At 42.9% G+C, this 19,343-nt stretch overlaps 1 protein-coding gene across 5 annotated transcripts; it reads left to right on the top strand.

Annotated features, from left to right (window-relative positions):
• Window positions 1-35: 35 nt before the first annotated feature.
• XRCC3 (X-ray repair cross complementing 3) lies at window positions 36-18,007 on the top strand. 5 transcript variants are annotated; one of them, XM_078383829.1, is made up of 8 exons: window positions 36-319; window positions 4,144-4,228; window positions 5,803-5,940; window positions 7,765-7,977; window positions 10,219-10,373; window positions 15,512-15,724; window positions 16,646-16,692; window positions 17,692-18,007. In XM_078383829.1, exons 1-8 carry the CDS (start codon window positions 53-55, stop codon window positions 17,930-17,932), a joined length of 1,359 nt encoding a protein of 452 aa, XP_078239955.1. In that variant the 5' UTR covers window positions 36-52; the 3' UTR covers window positions 17,933-18,007. The 5 variants fall into 5 exon arrangements, with proteins under 5 accessions (XP_078239955.1, XP_072842825.2, XP_072842822.2 ...); XM_072986724.2 differs by having other exon boundaries at window positions 175-323; XM_072986721.2 differs by having other exon boundaries at window positions 193-338.
• Window positions 18,008-19,343: the final 1,336 nt, after the last annotated feature.

Raw genomic sequence — 19,343 nt, 5'->3', positions numbered from 1 at the left:
TCCGCATGCGCGGTTGCAATTGACAGCCGCTCCTACCTCGGCATTCCCTTTGATGGGGCGGAGGACAAGGAGAAGCTTCCCTGGGATTGGCTTTGGCAAAACACGAGCCGGCCTCGGATTGGCTGCGAACTCTCCTGAGCCCGCTGTGATTGGCTTCATGCCTTACGCGGGCTCAGTCATCGCTTCGGAAAGGGATGCTGAGTATTTCGTTTGGTGGCAGGCGGCGATGACCACCTTCCTTGGGTGGTCCCCGTTCGCAGTCCCTGTCCGGTGCCCGGCGGAGGACACCGTCTCTGACCAGTTGCAACTTGGCGACCCCGTAGGTACAGAAATATAAGGTATTGATATAGTTCACGATATGTTGATTAATAATTGCTGAACAGAATTATAAATTTGGTACGTTCCTTACTAAATATATTGTTATTTAATGATTTAATTTATGGCAAGTGTTAAGCCTTTTCCATTTCTATTGGCGGGACTTATTGGGTTCTTTCCCGAGACACACAGTTTTTTTAGCATGCAATTGAGCACGAATTTGTGCAGCTGGAAATTGCCATGCCACGCTGCCTGTCATTGAATTTCTTAATCAACAGCTACACACAACCTGTCTAATTTTTCTTTATTTAATTACCCATCTGTCAGTTTTCCAACTGCACAGTTCCCCCCACCCCCCGCCAACGGCATATTTTGTATTCCACTGCATGCTTGAAAAGGTCCCTAGTGTCTCCTGAGCTGAGATCAGATTTTGTTATCTTTGTTGTTATGTCTTGTTAAGTAATTTTTCACCTACAGTGACCCTCATATTCAGAATGGTTTACTATTGCCACACTGCAGTGAATTTCTCTGAGTGAGCAGAAATGTGATCACTCTATCCACTACACCACCCTGGTTTGTTTGTTTGTTTGTTTGAAAGGTTTTACTTTAGCTTTTCTAAATGGCTATTTATCAAATCAAATAAATTTATTGTCATTGTAAGTATATACATAGTATGCCCATACAATGAAATTCACACAGAGACCTAGACAGTTGCAATTGACAGCTGCTCCTACCTCGACGTTCCCTCAGACCCACATGCACACACATAAAAAAAATCTCCAAACACTGCCCACCCACTGAAAATCCAAACATCTACAAGGCAGGCTAAATAACACTGTCCAACTGTTCACTACTGGTGGTCTTTAAGCTCATTATTAAGTGCGATTATAGCTCTGGGATAAAAACTATTCAGAAAATGTGTGGTCCAAATCTTAATTGTTCTGTATCTTCTGCCAGAAAGCAACCATTTAAAAAAGTTGTAAGCAGGATGGGAAGAGTCTCTCAGGATGTTGTGTGACTTCTTCAGACAGTGGGATGTTTTTCCTGTGATTGTAATCCTCTACCTGCGTGCAGACCACCTATACGCTCAGGAGAACAAATCCAAGTAAAACCTTTGCTTCTTTCTCTGTTTCTTGTACTTCTCTATTGCTTGGTTAGTGAAATAATGAGATGACTTACATCAAAATGACTTACATGCAATATACAAATCTAAAGCATAGAACATATAGAATCATAGAATCATTGTAGGGTTGGAAGGGACCTTGGAGGTCTTCTAGTCCAACCCCCTGGAAGATGCAAAAAGAAAAAAAATTGAGCATTTCTGCTTTCTCCCTGTTGCTTGTCACCTTCTTGTCATCTTCTCCCACTAGCGAACCAACCATTTCTTTGACTTTCCTCTTTCTCCTTACATGTTGAAAGAATTTTTATTTTTATTTTTGGCATTTGTTGCAAGTCTTAGCTCATTCTGAGCCTTAGCCTTCCTGACTCCATCCTTGCAGATTCGAGCTATTTGCCGGTATTCTGTTCTAGTTATGAGCCCCTTTTTCAGTTTTTTATACTTATCCTTTTTGTCCCTTAGCTTGTCAGAGAGCTCTGTGTGCATCCACATCAGTCTTGTCAGACGTCTCTTGTTTTTCTTTCTCCGTGGTATTGTTTTGGTTTGGGCCTTTATTATCTCACTTTTCAGGGTTTCCCAAGCATCCTGAACAGTTTTTTCCCTTTAGGATTTCCATCCATGGTTCTTTCTATTACATTTCTTAATTTGTTAAAGTCAGCTCTCTTAAAATCTAGAACATTAGTCTGACTTGGTAGTTCTCCTTGCCTGCATGATGGTGAATTCTAATATGACGTGTTCACTTTCTCCTAAAGTTCCTACAATTTCCACTCCCTCACCTATTTCCTCCCTATTAGTAAGTATTAAGTCCAGTATGGCTGACCTTCTAGTTCTCTCCTCCACCTTTTGGGTGATAAAGTTGTCAGCCAGGGATGTCAAGAACCTGCTGGATCTCCCACTTGCTGTAGAGTTAGTTTCCTGGTTGATATCCGGGTAGTTATAGTCCCCCTTTATTATAGTGGTGTGTTTTCTATACATCTCAGCTAACTGATTTGCAGAATGTTCATCTATTTCCTCTGCTTGGTTAGGTGGCCTGTAGTATACGCCTACAGCTATGCTATTCATTTCTCCCCTAGTATTCATCCAAAGAGCTTCAGGGAGGCTTTCGTTGTTTAGTCGTTTAGTCGTGTTTGACTCTTCGTGACCCCATGGACCAGAGCATGCCAGGCCCTCCTGTTTTCCACTGCCTCCCAGAGTTGGGTCAAATTCCTGTTGGTCGCTTCGATGACACTGTCCATCCATCTCGTCCTCTGTCGTCCCCTTCTCCTCTTGCCTTCGCTCTTTCCCAACATCAGGGTCTTTTCCAAGGAATCTTCTCTTCTCATGAGATGGCCAAAGTATTGGAGCCTCAGCTTCAGGACCTATCCTTCCAGTGAGCATTCTTAGTCTCCTGTATTACAGTACAGGAGTAGTAATTCTTTATATATAGTGCAACTCCTCCTCCTCTTTTGTTGAGTCTGTTTCTTTTGAATAAATTATATTCTTCTGGCAGAATATTCCAATCATGGGTTTCGTCACACCAAGTTTCGGTAATGGCAACAAAAACCTACCCTTTATGGCTGACCTTTTGCTTGCTTGCTGTGTCTCGTGCTTTATATTTGAGTGTCCTTTCCTCCTCACCACTTCCTTCCTCATTGTCAAGCAATTTAAAACAATCGTACAGTACTTGCTTATAAATGCAGCCTTATTTGAGGGTGGATCCTGCTCAAATTAGCTGTGCAGACCTCTTAATAAACCTGACATGTTATTAGAGAGGACAATTTATTTGTTTATTAGTTATCATTGGGCCTATCCAATAAACTCAAGTCAAAGAACAACAAAAAACGAGCAACAGCAAAATACAGATAGATTCTGTGTATGAAACAAAGGGACAGTTCAGAACTGTACTTGGTACAGCATGTCAAATGCCTGCCGAAAAATTAAATTTTTTTGAAGTGGTGAAAACAGAGATTAGGTAAGGTTAAAGTCAACAGATCGCAAGCACTGCTATTTACTCTGTGGTAGTCCTACAGTCTTTAGAAGACAGCCTTACTAGGAAACGAGGTCCCACTGAATGCTAGCAGGACTTACCTCTGAATAAATTTACATGGGATCATGTTGCAGATCTCACTATGGAATGCATAATGATTTAACCTTTTAAAAATCATTTTTAAAAGGTATCATTTTACCTTCTAAAAATTCAGGAAGAATGCCCCAGTTGTAACCTCTCATTTCAACCTGTCTAAGTCAAAAAAAGACACTCCCGGAGGCTTTTCCCAGAAAGGAACTTCCCATTTTTGTTGGATTTTTTTTAATGTTCCATCTTGGAGGAATAAATGTGCCCCTGCAGGGAGAATGTGGCCCATAGGCTGAATTTTTACTCACTTCTGCTGTAAGGGTCCCAAATGGACCTACTTAGTTTTTCTTCTATTCTTAGCTCTGCTCTATGATCTGAATAATAATAATAATAATAATAATAATAATAATAATAATAATAAGAAGAAGAAGAAGAAGAAGAAGAAGAAGAAGAAGAATTTATTGTCATTGTAAGTATATACACAGTATACCCATACAACGAAATTCACAATGAATGTAAATCCAAGTGAAACTGTTGCATGGAAGTGAGTGGTAGAAGCTGGGAATGAAACAAGTTAGGAAATTCACTCTCTGCCACTTCTTTTGGTAGCATCTTTCTGAAGTTCTTATCTATGCTTGTCATCTTTTCTGGGTTACAGGATATTTTGTGGTTAATTATTTGTCAAGAAATGGAATGGGATCAGCTTGACATGAACCCAAGAGTGATTGCAGCTATTAAGAAAGGTAATGTGGCTCTCTGTGTATCCCCGTATGTGTATTTGTACACACACAATAATTAATTTAGCTTGGCTGCTGTGCACAAGAATTTTTTTCATTATTTGTTTGAAATGGGGTGCTGGAGAAGAGTTTTGCAGATACTCTGAATGGCCCGAAAGACAGACTGGTGGGCCCCAGATCGAATCAAGCCTGAACTACTCTACGTAGGAGCAAAGATGATGAAACCGAGGCTGTCCTACTTTGAGCACATCACGAGAAAGAAGGCAGGATTCTCTGGAAAAGACAGTAACGCAGGGAAAGGTTGAAAGCAGCAGGAAAAGAGGAAGACTAAATACGAGATGGACTGACTCCCTAAAAGAACTGCAGGCTTGGGTTTACAAGAGCTGAGCAGAGCAGTTGAGGACAGGAGATGTTGGAGCTCACGCATTCATACAGTCACTATAAGTCAGCAGCAATTCAATGGCGCATAACAACAAACAACATTTCGTTTGAGATGTTGCCATCAGATTGGATGGGCCATTGATACCACCATTTAAATGTATATTGACTTCTGATGCCCTGTCCTACCAATGTTTACTTTATTTATTTATTTATTTATTTATTTATTTATTTATTTATTTATTTATTTATTTATTTATTTATTTATTTATGCATACCCCGCCTATCTGGTCATTCCGACCACTCTTGGCGGCTAGAAATGTTCCACTGACTGCAAAAAGGACTTGTGTAACCCCTTAAGCCTAGACCTATTATTACTGTCGCTTTAGGTGTAGTGGATCCAATCAGGCGTTTCTGTAAAGAAACCAAATCTGTAACTTGATGCCTTTGCTGCATTGAGCATAGTGTGACTGACTTCAGGGAGAAAATTTACAGAAATGTGCTTTACAACTAGCTTATAAAATAGGGATGGGGAACAGGTGTCCCTCCAGATATTCCTGGTTGTAGTTTAATTTATTTATTTATTGGATTTCTCTCCCACCCATCTAGACCAAAGGTCTACCTACTCTGGGCGGTTTACAACTTTAAAAACAATAAAACCAAAAGCATATATTATAGAACAAAGGTGGTGAGAGTATAAGAAATTAAGATACGGCAGGAGGGAAAGCCTGCCCAAATAGCCAGGTTTTAAGTTTATTCCTGAAAACACCCAGAGAGGGAGCCAGGCGGATCTCCACTGGCAAGTTGTTCTAAAGGCAAGGGGCCACTGACGAGAAGGCCCTGTTCCTCGTTCTTTCCTTCTGGACCTCCCTCGGCATCAGGCCCTGGTAGCCATTGCCACTGGCTAATCTGGCTAGGTCTGAGAAGACCTACGGACTACCAACCTCTGGAGAGGTAAATCACTTGACAGAGATGAGGGCGCCCGGGAGTAAATCTAGTTACTTTAACTCAGAACAGTCATTAGCAGAGCAATTCAAGCTCTGAAGAAGTCATAGCACAAGAGACTTTGTTTCCAGGTAAATGGGTATGAGATTTCAACGTGAGAGACTAATAATAATATATACTTATTCCCTGTGTCCTATGACTATTTTTCACATTACAAATACCAGGCTAATTATATTTATTTACTTTCCCCCTTTCAGCAAACATCAAATCAATCAAAGAGATTTTCAATCTTTCACAAGCAGATTTGCGGAGACTGACAAAACTGTCCAGTGTGGATGTACACTACCTGCTCAGAACAATTTCCAGTGCCCTAAGAAAAGGCTCTGTCCTTACAGGTAACAGGCTCCACAAGTAGTCATTATTTTGTAATGGTTAGGGAGAAAAGGCATTCTCACTTTGTAGTCTGGATGACATAAAATGAGTGTTTCCAGAGTAGTAGTAGTAGTAGTAGTAGTAGTAGTAGTAGTAGTAGTAGTAGTAGTTTGTTGTTGTTGTTGTTGTTTTTAAATAAGGCTCTTTGGAAGACAGTGTCTTAAAAAGAATTGGTTGGGATACTCCTTGTTAAGGGGAAAGAAAAGGGCTGGCTCTTTCTAGATTTTGACATCATAGAGTCATAGAATAATGGAATTTAAGGGGACTATAAAGGCATTGAGCCTGACCCCCTGAATGCAGGAATCCAAATCAAATCAGATCTGACAGACGGTTGTCCAATTTTCCCTTGATTGCCTATAGCATTGATTGGAGTGCTCACCACCTTCTGAGGTTATTGGTTCCACAGTCATACTGATCTAACAGTTAGGAAGTTTTTCCTGATATTTAGAGGAAATCTGGCTTCCTGTAACTATTGTTGTGTGTCCTCCAGTCTGGGATGATCAAGAACAGATCCTGGCCCCCCTCTATACGGCAGCCTTTCAAATATTAGAAAAGTGCTATCCTATCTTACCCCAGTCTCCTTTCTCAAGGCTAAACTTGCAGAGTTCTTTCAGTCTTTCCTCAGAGGGCTTGGTTTCCATCCCCCTCGATCATCCTTGTCATCCTCCTCTGAACAAACAAACCATTAATGGAAGGTCTGTAATTTGTAGCAAGAGTTGGGAGAATGGAAACATTTGCTTTCTGGTGACAAGCTACTGTTTCCCTGCTTTACTGAGAGGATCAACTAAACAGAAACGACGGTAATGCTAAAAGAAAGTTGAAGGCAGTAAGACAAGCCCAAATGTGAGATAAATCAACTCAGTAAGGGAAGCCACAGCTTTACCTGAGAGTGTTGCCAAGGATAGGACTCCACGGAGGTCATAAAATCAGAGGGTCACTGTCAGAAGCGACTTGACAGCACGTAATAACAACAATGTTGTGGTGTTCTGACCGGATCAATGTATCATTTTTTATGAGCTTTCTTGGCTTCTGATTTGTTTCTGGCTTCTATTCAAGCTCCTAGTAGACCTTTAAAGCCTTAAATAGTCTGAAAGCAGTTTATCTCAAACTTGTTTATAATTGTCGTTCCATTTCTGAGGCTTTTCTCACTTATACACATTTTATTCCAACACATTTTTAATAGCTAGCATCTCAAAGTGGTACAATTTATTATTACTTGTGTATTTTATAGTTGCTGTTTCCTTGATGCTGTGTGATGTATCTCTCCTCCAAAAGGGGGTATAACAACACTGGCCAGAATCCTACTGATATTCATGTAAGATTTGCGTTAAGTTACCATACCTAATTGACTGAATACCTGATCATGTGTCAATGTGCACAGCCAGAATGCAGTTGGCAACTCGTCAATTAGCTGCAGCAACACATTTTGCACAATCTAGCACAAGCATCAGTAGGATTCCCACCGCTGAAATAAAGAAAAATCAGGAATTTCCTATTTTGTGTAGACAAGCATAGGTATCTCAGGATAACAGCCCTTAAAGAAGAACTTTAAAAATCCCAGCTGCATGGACACATCTATACAATTTATATTTGTTTAACTATTGGCCTGAATTTTCAAGAAAACCTGTGTTGATATTCCCTTTCCGATTCAGGTGTATGAAATCTAACTTTGTCAGGGAAAGTCTGGAAAACATTACAGATGCCAATTACCAAAAAGAGAGTCGGCCTACAGATTGCTCTCTTGCAGATAAACTATCATGACTTTCTTGTCTTCTACATTGTCTTAGCTCTTCAGTTATTTCAAGACAAAAACCACAGGACTTCCCAACGCCTGAGATTAAGCTTGGGGTGTCCAGTTCTAGACGGCTTGCTCCGAGGTGGCATTCCTCTCACAGGAATTACTGAAATTGCTGGCGAAAGCTCTGCTGGGAAGACTCAAATTGGTTTGCAACTCTGCCTTACTGTGCAATACCCATACAAATATGGTGGACTAGAATCCGGTAAGAAGTATACTGCTTGATGTATTCGCAAAGGCTTTCACGGCCAGGATCTAATGGTTGTTGTGGGTTTTTTGGGCTCTTTGGCCGTGTTCTGAAGGTCGTTCTTCCTAACGTTTTGCCAGTCTCTGTGTCCAGCATCTTCAGAGGACAGCACTCTGTTGTACAGTGGTGCCCCACATAGCGACGTTAATCCGTTCCAGGATTAACGTCGCTATCCGGATTCTTCGCTATCCGGGCGGGGAAAACCCATAGGAACGCATTAAACTCACCGGTAAGCAAAGAATCCTGGATCCGGACGCCATTTTCGCTGCCCGGTAAGCAAGGGCAGGGCGCAAAAATGGTGCGGGCAGCTATTTTCTGCATCTGCGGCCATTTTGGAACCGCCGATCAGCTGTTCCCAAAATGGCTACTGGGTGCAGAAATAATCGCAATGCGATGTTTAGCCTATCTAAACATCACAATGCGATCGCATTAGCGACCGCAAAAAACGGGTCGCTATGCGGATTCGTCGTTAAACGGTGCGCTTATTAAGCGAGGCACCACTGTATACTGCTTGTTGTTGGGATATGGCAAGATCTACACTTCTGTCATTATGGGATGAATGTGATTGTCTTAACTGAAATGGACCTCACCTGGATGGATGACCTAGTTTAGAGCCAATGAGTTCTGTCTCTCTTCCCAGTACGGCTCTGCAAAGCTTTTGCCTGACACAGAGCTGCTTCACACTGACAGAGTGAGGCAGAGACAGTGTGTGCTTGCTGTGGGTGTTGCCTGAGCTGCCATCACCCTACTTCCTTTTTCTGTTTTGGTATGTTTTGTTATGCAGTTGGTTGTTTTACTCGGAATGTTCCTGTTTATACCCTTTCCTAAGAGACTTAGAAAAAGTTTATTACCTCATTACTTCACTTTCGTCTCTGTGCCTTCAATTTTTGTCATGCTTGTCTGGGTAGATCTGGGAATCATTTCAGTTCTGTTACGTACGATCGTTGCCTTGTTTTGCTCTACTTTTATTTATTGCTGGGAAGGGAAATGCACTCGGTGGTCTACTAAACCATAATTCCAATCCTTGGAAATTTTTCCTGTTTTTGCAGGTCAGATATTGAATTCTGGTGGGTATTGCCAAGATACCTCTAAGCATATCTTTGCAACCATAAAGCTGGATACGTCTTTAAATAAATAAAGATAGGATTCTGGCGAAGCTGAGTTCTGCATCTAGGACCACAGATTTTGATGAAAGTCTTTATGCTTCCTGACAATGTTTAAGGTCATTTAAGGCCAGCTGTTCAAATAAATGACAAAAATGACTAAAGTGAGATTATTGTGCTTTGGGCACATTGTGGGAAGAGAAAACACACTAGAAAAGACAGATTGTGGGAAAAGAGGAAGACCAACTATGAGGTGAATTTACTCACTAAAGGAAGTTGTGAGTTCTTAGGGTTGAGTCCGAATTCACTTGACAGCAGGTAACAACCTTGAAATAAAACTTTTTAATATTGTCCTAGGCTGTTGCCTTATACCCTGCAGCACAGGCTTCTGCGGTTTAGCTGGCAGCGCCACCACGTCCCTAAATATGTTTAACCGGCAATATTAGGGAATCAAACCTGAAACCTTCTGCATGGAAGCATGCATTCTAACCGCTTAGTTACGGTGGCTCCTCGTCAGTGGCTCTGCAGCCTAGTAGGTGGAAGCAAAATTAAAATTCCTTTCTTTGCACAAGTCATACTGTACCTCTTATGAAGGATGATCAGGGGACTGAAAACCAAGCCCTGTGAGGAAAAACTGAAAGAGGTGGGCATGATAGCATTTTTAAAATACTTGAAATGTAGTCATACAGAGGAGGAACAGGGCCTGTTCTCAATCATCCCAGAGTGCAGGACACTTAATAATGGGTTCAAGTTGCAGGAAGCCAGATTTAGGCTGAGTATCAGGAAAATCTCCTTAACTGTTAGAGCAGTACGACAATGGAACCAATGACCTCGGGAGGTGATGACTGCTCCAACATTGGAGTCAATCAAGAGAAAATTGGAGAGCCACTTCTCAGGTCTCCTTTACTTGGATACCTGCATTGAGCAGGGGGTTGGACTCGATGGTCTTACAGGCCCTTTTCAATTCCCATCATTCTGTGATTTTACGGATCCTTCCTGAAGCTACCTTTTAAAAGCCGCCACTGTAGTTGTATAATTCAAACTGACTGTAGTGCTGAGAAGCTTATTGTGCTGGTAATGTTCCCCTTCATTGCAGGTGCTGTTTACATCTGCACAGAAGACGTTTTCCCAAACAGACGCCTACAGCAATTGATCGAGCAGCAGGCCAAGTTGCGGGATGATGTCCCCCCTGATGTGGTGCAGAAGATAAAATTTGGAAATTGTATTTTCATTGAGCATGCAGCAGACTTAGTGAGTAGCAGAACCTATTTATTTATTTAAAATATTTTTACCTCACCTTGTGTATGTTAAAGTTACTTGGAAACAAAAATTCAGTTTAAACAGATCTAAATAGATGGTGGAGCTGTAGAGGGAGAAAATGCTGAAAATAACTTAAAAGGCAATTGCTTATATTTAACCTCTAGTTTTTTATATTCTGGCTGATGTGTCTCCATAGATACAGTGTCACAACCAATGTCAATGGAGATGGCGTGATGGTTGCAAAAAGTATCAGAGTAGCCTTTTCCTTGAAATATCATTCTGATGTAAAAAAGTCAACAGTACACACAGAACATTAACTGTGTTGATCCAAAACAGGAAAAAACCCAATGTAGGTGATAGCCAGCAATACAGGGTGTTTCAGATGTGGCAATACTTCACAGGTTTGGAAAAGTACAAAATGCAAGGTGGTTCAGAACTTGGCATCCTGTGAATCTTAGCTTTCAAGGTCCCCTTTCCAAAAAGACAAGTTTCTAGCCTTCAAGGGGATAAGATTTGCCTTCAGTTCTATTGAAATTATGGAAGCCAGAGAAGTTTCCCATCTCCAGTTTCCTGGAGGTAAGCCCCCCTTGGATTAAGTACAGTGGTGCCTCGAATAGCGATGTTAATGCGTTCCGTAAAAAACATCGCTATTTGATTTCTTCGCTATTCAAAACGAGGTTTCCCATTGAAATGCATTGAAAGCCGGCTAATCCGTTCCAATAGGAACGAATTGCCGTCGCTATTCAAAAATCTCCATGGGAAACATCGCTAATCAAAACACGGTTCCCCCATTGAAATGCATTGAAACCTATTCAGTGCATCTCAATGGGGGGAGGAATCAACAATAAGAACAAAGCCAGCCAGTGAGGGAGCGAGGAAGGAGGAGGAAGCCAGCCAGCCAGCCCAGAAGGAGCGTCAGGGCCACCTGCCCGCCCGTCCCTGCCTGCCGGGGGGAACGCCCGGCGGGTCCCTTTGTCCTTCTCCTCCCTCAACCCCCAGTGCCGCCAGGAGGAGCCGGAGCCAGAGGAGGCCTGGCCGGGCCGCCGGGAGATGGATGGCTGCCGCCGCTCGCCACCGCCCCGTGAGGAGCGAGCCGGCTGAAGCGCCGCTTGCCGCCGGCCTGGGGATGAGTGCCCGCCACCTCCTCCTCGGAGGAAGAGGAGGAGGTGGAGCGGGGGACGGGGAGCCGGGCGCACGGCCGCGGCAGGGCCCTTTCCCTTCCCCCGCCGCCGCCACCACCGCCCCGGGAGGAGTGAGCCGGCTGAAGTGCCGCCGCCCCCCGGCCACTTGCCACCGGCCCGGGGATGAGCACCCGCCGCCTCCTCGGAGGAAGAGGAGGAGCAGGGGACAGGGAGCCAGGCGTACGGCCGTGGCAGGGCCCTTTCCCTTCCCCCGCCGCCGCCCCAACCATCGCTAACCGAAAATCGCCCATAGGGGCCATCGCTAATCAAAGTGTAAAAATGGCCCGAAAAACTCCTCGCTATTCGATTTCCTCACTATTCGAGGCACCACTGTACTTAAGTTTTCTTGCACAGTAGGATCCCCATATCTGCGGGGGATGGTAAAAAACGCACATTATAGTGAACATGATTTTAACAGTTTTGGTAACTTCATCTTTAGAAATATATATTTCTATTAATTCTTTTAATATTTTTCACATCATGGATAAGTAAATCAGCAGATACTGATCTTGCAGATAAGGGGGTCCCTACTGCATTGAGAAGAGGGGAAACTGCAGAGAGGGTAGTACCATTTGCAACTGGAATTTTAAGAACATTGATTTCAATATGCGTAAGGAAATACTGGCTGAGCTCCTGTCACTTTAGTGCAGTAAATCACACTAGAGCAGGCCCAGTGGAAATTTGATGAGTCAACTTCTGAGTAGAGCCACACCGATTCAAATAAATCTTCTCTGCTTACAACCTGCCATGCTAAAGGAAGTTGTAGCTAGATGTATCAATGAACTTATGGAGGAATTGACTCACCAAATCCCCATGGGTTATATGGGCCTAGTGTTGTGACTGATTACAGTGCCAGGATTACAGCCAGGTGGCATTCTATGGTCAGAAATACTAAGAGTAGGGGGTTTGTAAAGGTGAATGTCTCTTAATGGTGATATACTGAAGGCACAATCACAAACAATTTCAGTGAGAAAGAACGGGGTGGGGTGGGTTAGAAAGAATCCTGGATGGCATAAAGAACTTTCAAATGAGCTGAGATCTAAAAAGAGAATCTATAGGAAAAGAAGGACGACCATTAAGGAAGAGTATAAAGAGACAGGCAAGGTTTGTGGGGCGAGGGGAATCTGAAGTTTTAAAACCCATGAAGACACATAGACTTGCAAGGAAGGTTAAAAATAGGGGAAAAAATCAAGAACAAGGGAGCTGTGTACCTGTAGATTAAAATGTTTCAGGTTTGTCTAGATTATCACCGTTTTTGAACTAACAAAACTTTTCATTCTGGTAAGAGGTAAACAATTCATTTAGGTGGTGCTGCGGGTTAAAGCGCATAAGCCTCTGTGCTGCAAGGTCAGAAGACCAGCAGTCGTAAGATCGAATCCATATGATGGAGCAAGCCCCCATCGCTTGTCCCAACTCCTGCCAACCTAGCAGTTCGAGATCATGTAAAAATGCAAGTACAGTGGTGCCTCGCACAATGGGCACCTCGTAGAGCGATGAATCCGCTCTACGAGGCCGGTGCCCGCATAGGGCGAAAATCGCAGAGCTTTGCGACCTGACGATCAGCTGGTCGGCGGGACCAAAATGGCCGCCGGAACAGCCGAAATGGCCGCGCACAGCGTTTTCGCGCTCTCGGTAAACGAGGGGAGGGCGCGAAAACACTGTGCGCGGCCATTTCCGCTGTTCCGGCGGCCAATTTGGACCCGCCGACCAGCTGATCCGCGGTCTCGCTGCGGCCGAAATGGCCGCGCGCAGCGTTTTTGTCCCCTCCCCTCGCTTACCGAGGGCGCGAAAATGGCTGCCAGACCTGGAAAAGCATCGCTGTACAGTGAGTTTTTGACCATTTGGAATGCATTAAACACTGTTTAATGCGTTCCAATGGCTTTTTTTTGATCCGTACAGCGATGCTTTCACACAGCGAGAGTTAATCCGGAACGGATTAACCTCGCTGTGCGAGGCACCACTGTAGATAAATAGGTACCACCACGGTGGGAAGATAACGGCGTTCCGTGTCTAGTCGCGCTGGCCACGTGACCACGAAAATTGTCTTCGGACAAACGCTGGCTCTACGGCTTGGAGACAGGGATGAGCGCCGTGCCCTAGAGTTGGACACGACTGGACTAAATGTCAAGGGGAACCTTTACCTTTGCCTTAAACAATTCATTTAACTTATTGAATCCGTAACTAAGGGGAAAAAACAATTACATCAGTCTTAAGAGGAAGACGTGAACCACAGAGAAACTCGCTTATTTCCTTAATTCTGTTTGTACTGTATGACTCTCAGCTCTGCTCCAACACATAATGGTCATGATTTTTGTTGCACTTTTCTCAATGGAAATTGCAACTCAATATTAATTCAAGCCCCCAGTGTTTTCAGTTGGCTTTATTAGACCATGATTAATCTTAGTGAGATTGGGACCTCCCATTTAAATCTCTGCTTATAGGTTCCAAATGGGCATTAGCCTCCTGGTAACTTTTGGTTGCTCTCTGCCCGATTAGGGCATCCTCTGGGTGATGATTTTAGGACCACAACAGTGTCTACATTCATAGGGAAGCTCTCCTGTCCAGTGATTGGAAAGCAAATGCTGTCTTCTCTGTTCAAATGACTCTGCAACCCAAAGAAAGCTGCTTTGTTTTGTTTGGGGACTCCAGTGATTGGACATATGAGCTGCATTTATAAGAATGTGTGCTACCTTTTGAGAACTAAAGGTTGAATGTGCTTATTTTCCTCTTCACCTCCTATTCTTGTGTGTCTTTACTTGGAACCTTTTGGATTGCTGTCTTAATGTGACCGTGTGTTATCTGTTTTAGTAACCTCTTCCACTGAAGAGCAGGTTAATAACGCTGTAAATAAGTAGCATGTGTTCCCATCAGAACAGGACAAAATCCATACTTCCTCTAAAACTGAGAATCATATTCAAGATCACTTGTAGCTCACTCTTGAATTGGCCTTCTCAGCCACACTAAGCACTGTTCCAAGTCTTCGATTCAGAGCATGTTACCATAGTCTCTCGAGACTGAAGGATGCCTAATCTTGTAGCTCAGGAGTAACGCAAATGTTGCATAGAACAGATGCTATGTTAGAATCATAGAATAATTGAATTGGAAGGGGCCTATAAGGCCATTGGGTCCAACCCCTTACTGAATGCAAGAATCCAAATCAAAGATCTGCCAGATGCTTGTCCAATATTTCCCTGAATGCCTCCCACACTGGAATGCTCACCACCTCCCGAGGTTATTGGTTCCATTGTTGTACTACTTGAACAGTTAAGACATTTTCCCTGATATTCAGCCTAAATCTGGCTTCTTGTAGCTTGATCCCATTATTGCGTGTCCTGCACTCTGGGATGATCAAGACCAGATCCTGCCTCTCCTCTGACTATCTTCCAAGTATTTAAAAAATGTCATCAGTTTTGGTCTCCAGTCTTTCTAATTAAAAATACAATAGGGCAGGAAGTGACCCCTGCCTAAAATACACCAGAGGTGGGTGCAATCACTCTTACAATAGACATGATTAGGTCCTCTTGGTAAAGGTGAACTTCTTGTGTCCTTTCCTCTCAGTATCTGGTGCATTTCTTGGCCAGATTGTGCTTGATTCAAAGTAGGCAGCCTCAGTAACAATCATGTGTTGAGCAGTGCAATCCTATTATATATGCAATGAGCTTCAGTGGCGCTTAGTTCCAAATTAATGTGCAGAGGATTTGAGGCATTATAATCTAATCCCTGCTCGGTTTGCTGAGCCAATAAGTCACTTCTCAATCACTATACCAGTGAGTTGTTCTGTTGGCATCACAAGCAAAAGAAAATACAACCTGCCTAAGGGTGACATAATTACCACTGTTGCTTAATGTGCAGCCGACTCAGGCATGTTCCAGAAAAAAGCCTTTCAGACAATGTTGCTCTTAATGTCTTCCTCCTCAATCTGCTTTTCAATGTCTCTTCTGATTGCAGGACGCTTTCCAGGACTGCATTAGTAAGAGGATTAACGTACTGCTCTCGAGAGGCATGGTGGGGCTGGTTGTCGTTGATTCCATTGCTGCCTTATTCAGATGTGAATTTGGCGCTAAAGATTCTGCCCTGAAAGCCAAATACTTGCAAATGTTTGGAGGAATATTCCACAGATTAAGCAGCAAGTTCCGGATCCCCATCGTGTGCATTAATCAGGTACAACGAACAAATTTGTTGAGCCTGAGCAACTGCAGTCACTGATTTTAATAAAGTGATAGGCACCTACAGGGATTTTTGGTTATGTGCTGCACTGTAGTTAATCAGAGCTTTGAAAAGTGTTTTTTTTTAACCACAACTCATTGAGTTGTGGTTAAAAAACATGGGCACTGGCTGAGGTCTAAAAATGTTACTTTTCCCAGCTATGCATCCTCATAAAGCATCCTTCGGAGAGTGGCAGGACTGAGAAATCTCAGAGACTGCACTGGCTTTATGCATCTGTTACCTGTAGTAAAAGGGGCTGATTCTTATTACCAAAATGAGCATGAGGGTGTGAAGAGCTTTTTTTTTTTCCAGTACATTCCCAGCAGTCTGATATACTTGGTTTCTCCTCTCCCACCACCAAGTGGCATTACGTGGCAAAGGCCAAAATCCTGTTGGTCAGTTACACTGGCATAAGTCCAAGGGCATAGATGGCAGTGGCAAACTACTGTTAGTAAACAAGTCAATATCAGTTATGTGAGCTGGTGCACTAGATGGGATATAAGTGGCAACTAGTTCACTAACAGAAATTCACTGCTGTGGTTTATACCACTGGTTCTTAACCTTGGGTTACTCAGGAGTTTTGGACTGCAACTCCCAGAAGCCTTCACCACTAACGGTGCTGGCTGGGGTTTCTGGGAGTTGCAGTTCAAAAATACCCGAGTAACAAAGGTTAAGAACCACTGGTTTATACCATCACACTTACACTGGCAAAAATCACCAACAGGATTCAGGCCAAAGAGCTGCACCTTAATCTGTGGATGGAAAAAGAGAGGCAGTACAACCTGCCCAAGATTTATGACTCCCAGTAACGAAATCTCTTTCCCTGTTACTTCCCTTTCACAAAATGTACCGTGGAAACTCTCTCTTGCAATCTAGGTAACTGACACAATGGAGGAGAAGCATTCTGTTCCTAGTAGTTCTGGGTGAGTAGTCGAAGAAATACAGCTACAATGCATGGCAGGGGAGGGGTCACTCGCCCTTCAATATTCAAAGAAAGATGTCATGTCGCCTAACCCTAACATTTTGCCTTGGGCGAGCCAACTAGTACATTCCTACCCTGTTTCCCCTAAAATAAGACCTAACTTGAAAATAAGCCCTTGTACGATTTTTCAGGATGCTCGTAATATAAGTCCTACTCCAAAAATAAGCCCTAGTTAAGTGAAACCCCGCACTCCACCCTTGTGCAGCCACCAGAAGATGGTATGACTGCATTTGAATAAATGTAGATGGTTATACATGACAAAAATAAAACCTCCCCTGAAAATAAGCCCTGCTGCAATTTTTTGGAGCAAAAATTGATATAAGACCCTTGTCTTATTTTCGGGGAAACAGGATATATGACATTTTTAAGGGCCTTTCCTGGCATCAGTTTCTTTGGGGCCAGGCATTTCACACTTTAGAGCTGTTTATAAGAGAGGTCTCCCAAACAATCCTGGAGCTATCCAGATTGGTCCTTCATTGTCACAAAAGGTGGCTATAAAGCAACAATTGGGTTTGCAGGAGCAGACCTTCCTTCCTTCCTTCCTTCCTTCCTTCCTTCCTTCCTTCCTTCCTTCCTTCCTTCCTTCCTTCCCAATAAACCTAGAAAGTTCTCTCCTACCTTTCCAGTGTCTATGGACGCAGAATTCACTTTCCAAGCCTCAGTCTGCATGTCCCTTTCCAAAACCGGATCCACAGCCCAAAAAGCCATGCATCCCATTTGAACAGCTTTGCATAAGTTGCATTTTACCATGTTAAACTAAAAACTGACTCGCCATTAGAAGGGCTATTTTCATAACTTCTGTCTTCTTCTAAGACCCAGCCTCCCAAAAAAAGAGTCTCGAAAGAGGAACAAGTTTTCTATCACCTTTCAGTCTATTCAAAATATAGTTTATTAAACTTATGATTTACTTTGCATTGTTAAAGCGGACATTGTGTTTCAGGCGCATGGCCAGGACAGTTGCTCCAGCACTTGGAATAACTTGGTCCAATCAACTACTGATGAGATTGATGGTGAGCCGTACAAATCATGTAATGGACACTGCCAGAAATATGCCGAGCTATGGCGGAAAGTTATTGAGGACACTGAGAGTTATTTTTGCCCCTCACCTGCCCCAGAATTTTTGCTACTATGTAGTAAGCTCTGAAGGTGTGAAAGGAATAACGGAAAACATACAGATGTAATAACGGAGAAAGCTGTGAAGCAATATTCTTTCTATTTCTTATACAAATAAAGCCATCCCATTTTAAAAAAAGAAATCCTGAAGTTATTCATACCACAGTGCCATCTTATTTGACTACGATGACATTGCTGCAGTAGAATCGCTTTCAATTCACTCAGTCTTGGTTGTAACCTGGATGGAAAATGACAGCAACAAATAGCTATTAGATGGTAACACCACTGTGTTGACTGTACAGTGGTGCCTCGCACTGCGACGTTAATTCATTCTGCAAAAATCGCTGCAGAACGAAAATGTCACACTGCGAAATAAAAAAGCCCATAGATATACATTAAAATGCGATTAATGCATTCCTATGGGCTTAAAACTCACAGTTCAGCAAAGATCCTCCATAGCGCGGCCATTTCTAGTGCCTCTTAAGCGAGGAATCCATCCCAGAAAACAGCGGGCGGGCATTTTGTTTACCCGGTGGCCATTTTGAAACCGCCGATCAGCTGTTTTAAAATTTTCGCTTTGCAGTGCTTGGTTTCTGAAGCAGGGAACCGATCATCGCAAAGGGAAATTCCCCCATACAGTAGGGAACATCACAAAGCGATCGCAAAAAATGCATCACTAAGCGAATTCGTCGCTAAACAGAGCGATTGCTATGCGAGGCACCACTGTAATCTCTATGGAACAGCAGCCTGCAGCTAGTCTGGTTCTTGCACTCCTTCCTTCTACAGTGTAGTAAGGAAGTAAATGTGTAAATTGTTACATATTTACAACAGTAAGCAAACATCTTGACAGAAAAGGGGGGAAATGGTGAGCTCTTTGAAGTCAGACATGACAGCTTTCTAGAAAAAAGTTGACTTAACAGATCAGCTTAGTAAATGGCTTTAATGTTTTCAATGTTGTTGCCTTTATAGTTTCTGGCAATGCTCCGAGCCTCCAATTTCACATTAATTCCAAGCAATACTGAGACAGAAGTCTATTTGAACTTGTTACAAGACTGGAGGACTTTCTGTAAGTCTTCCTGCCTTCGTTAGGTGAAAAATTAATAGAAGTCTTAGTCAGGCACCCCTGGTTGGAGAGTTCTGTCACTACCAAGTTTTGCCTTCTGGATGCCATGCTATCTGCCTTAGTCACCCAAGCTTTTAATAGTTTCAGTATTGTTGCTGGTTATCTGCATTTGGGTTTTCCTTATATCCCACTGGCAATACCAAATGGGAGAGAAATGGTTGTATTCTCACACTAAAATGTATTAGTTGCTGACAAAATACATTTAATTTCAAACTAGCACTATCATAGCAATTGCACAAGACTCCAAGACCTCTGAAGTGACATTTCATTGGTGCTTATTTCATTGGTGCTTATGATTGGACTGCTCACAAAAATCAAACCACCTATAATGTTCTAGTTTTCACTTTCAGGTCAGT

Source organism: Pogona vitticeps, chromosome 1, assembly GCF_051106095.1.
Source record: "Pogona vitticeps strain Pit_001003342236 chromosome 1, PviZW2.1, whole genome shotgun sequence".
Classification (NCBI taxonomy): Eukaryota; Metazoa; Chordata; class Lepidosauria; order Squamata; family Agamidae; genus Pogona; species Pogona vitticeps.
The sequence above is the reverse complement of the archived record's forward strand: the minus strand, read 5'-3'. Positions and strand labels throughout refer to the sequence as shown.

Coding starts and splice junctions, on each gene's coding strand:
- XRCC3 (XM_078383829.1), top strand. CDS start 53: ATGGGGCGGAGGACAAGGAGAAGCTTCCCTGGGATTGGCTTTGGCAAA. Junction 320..4,143: donor AGTTGCAACTTGGCGACCCC/GTAGGTACAGAA, acceptor TCTGGGTTACAG/GATATTTTGTGGTTAATTAT. Junction 5,941..7,764: donor AAAAGGCTCTGTCCTTACAG/GTAACAGGCTCC, acceptor ACATTGTCTTAG/CTCTTCAGTTATTTCAAGAC.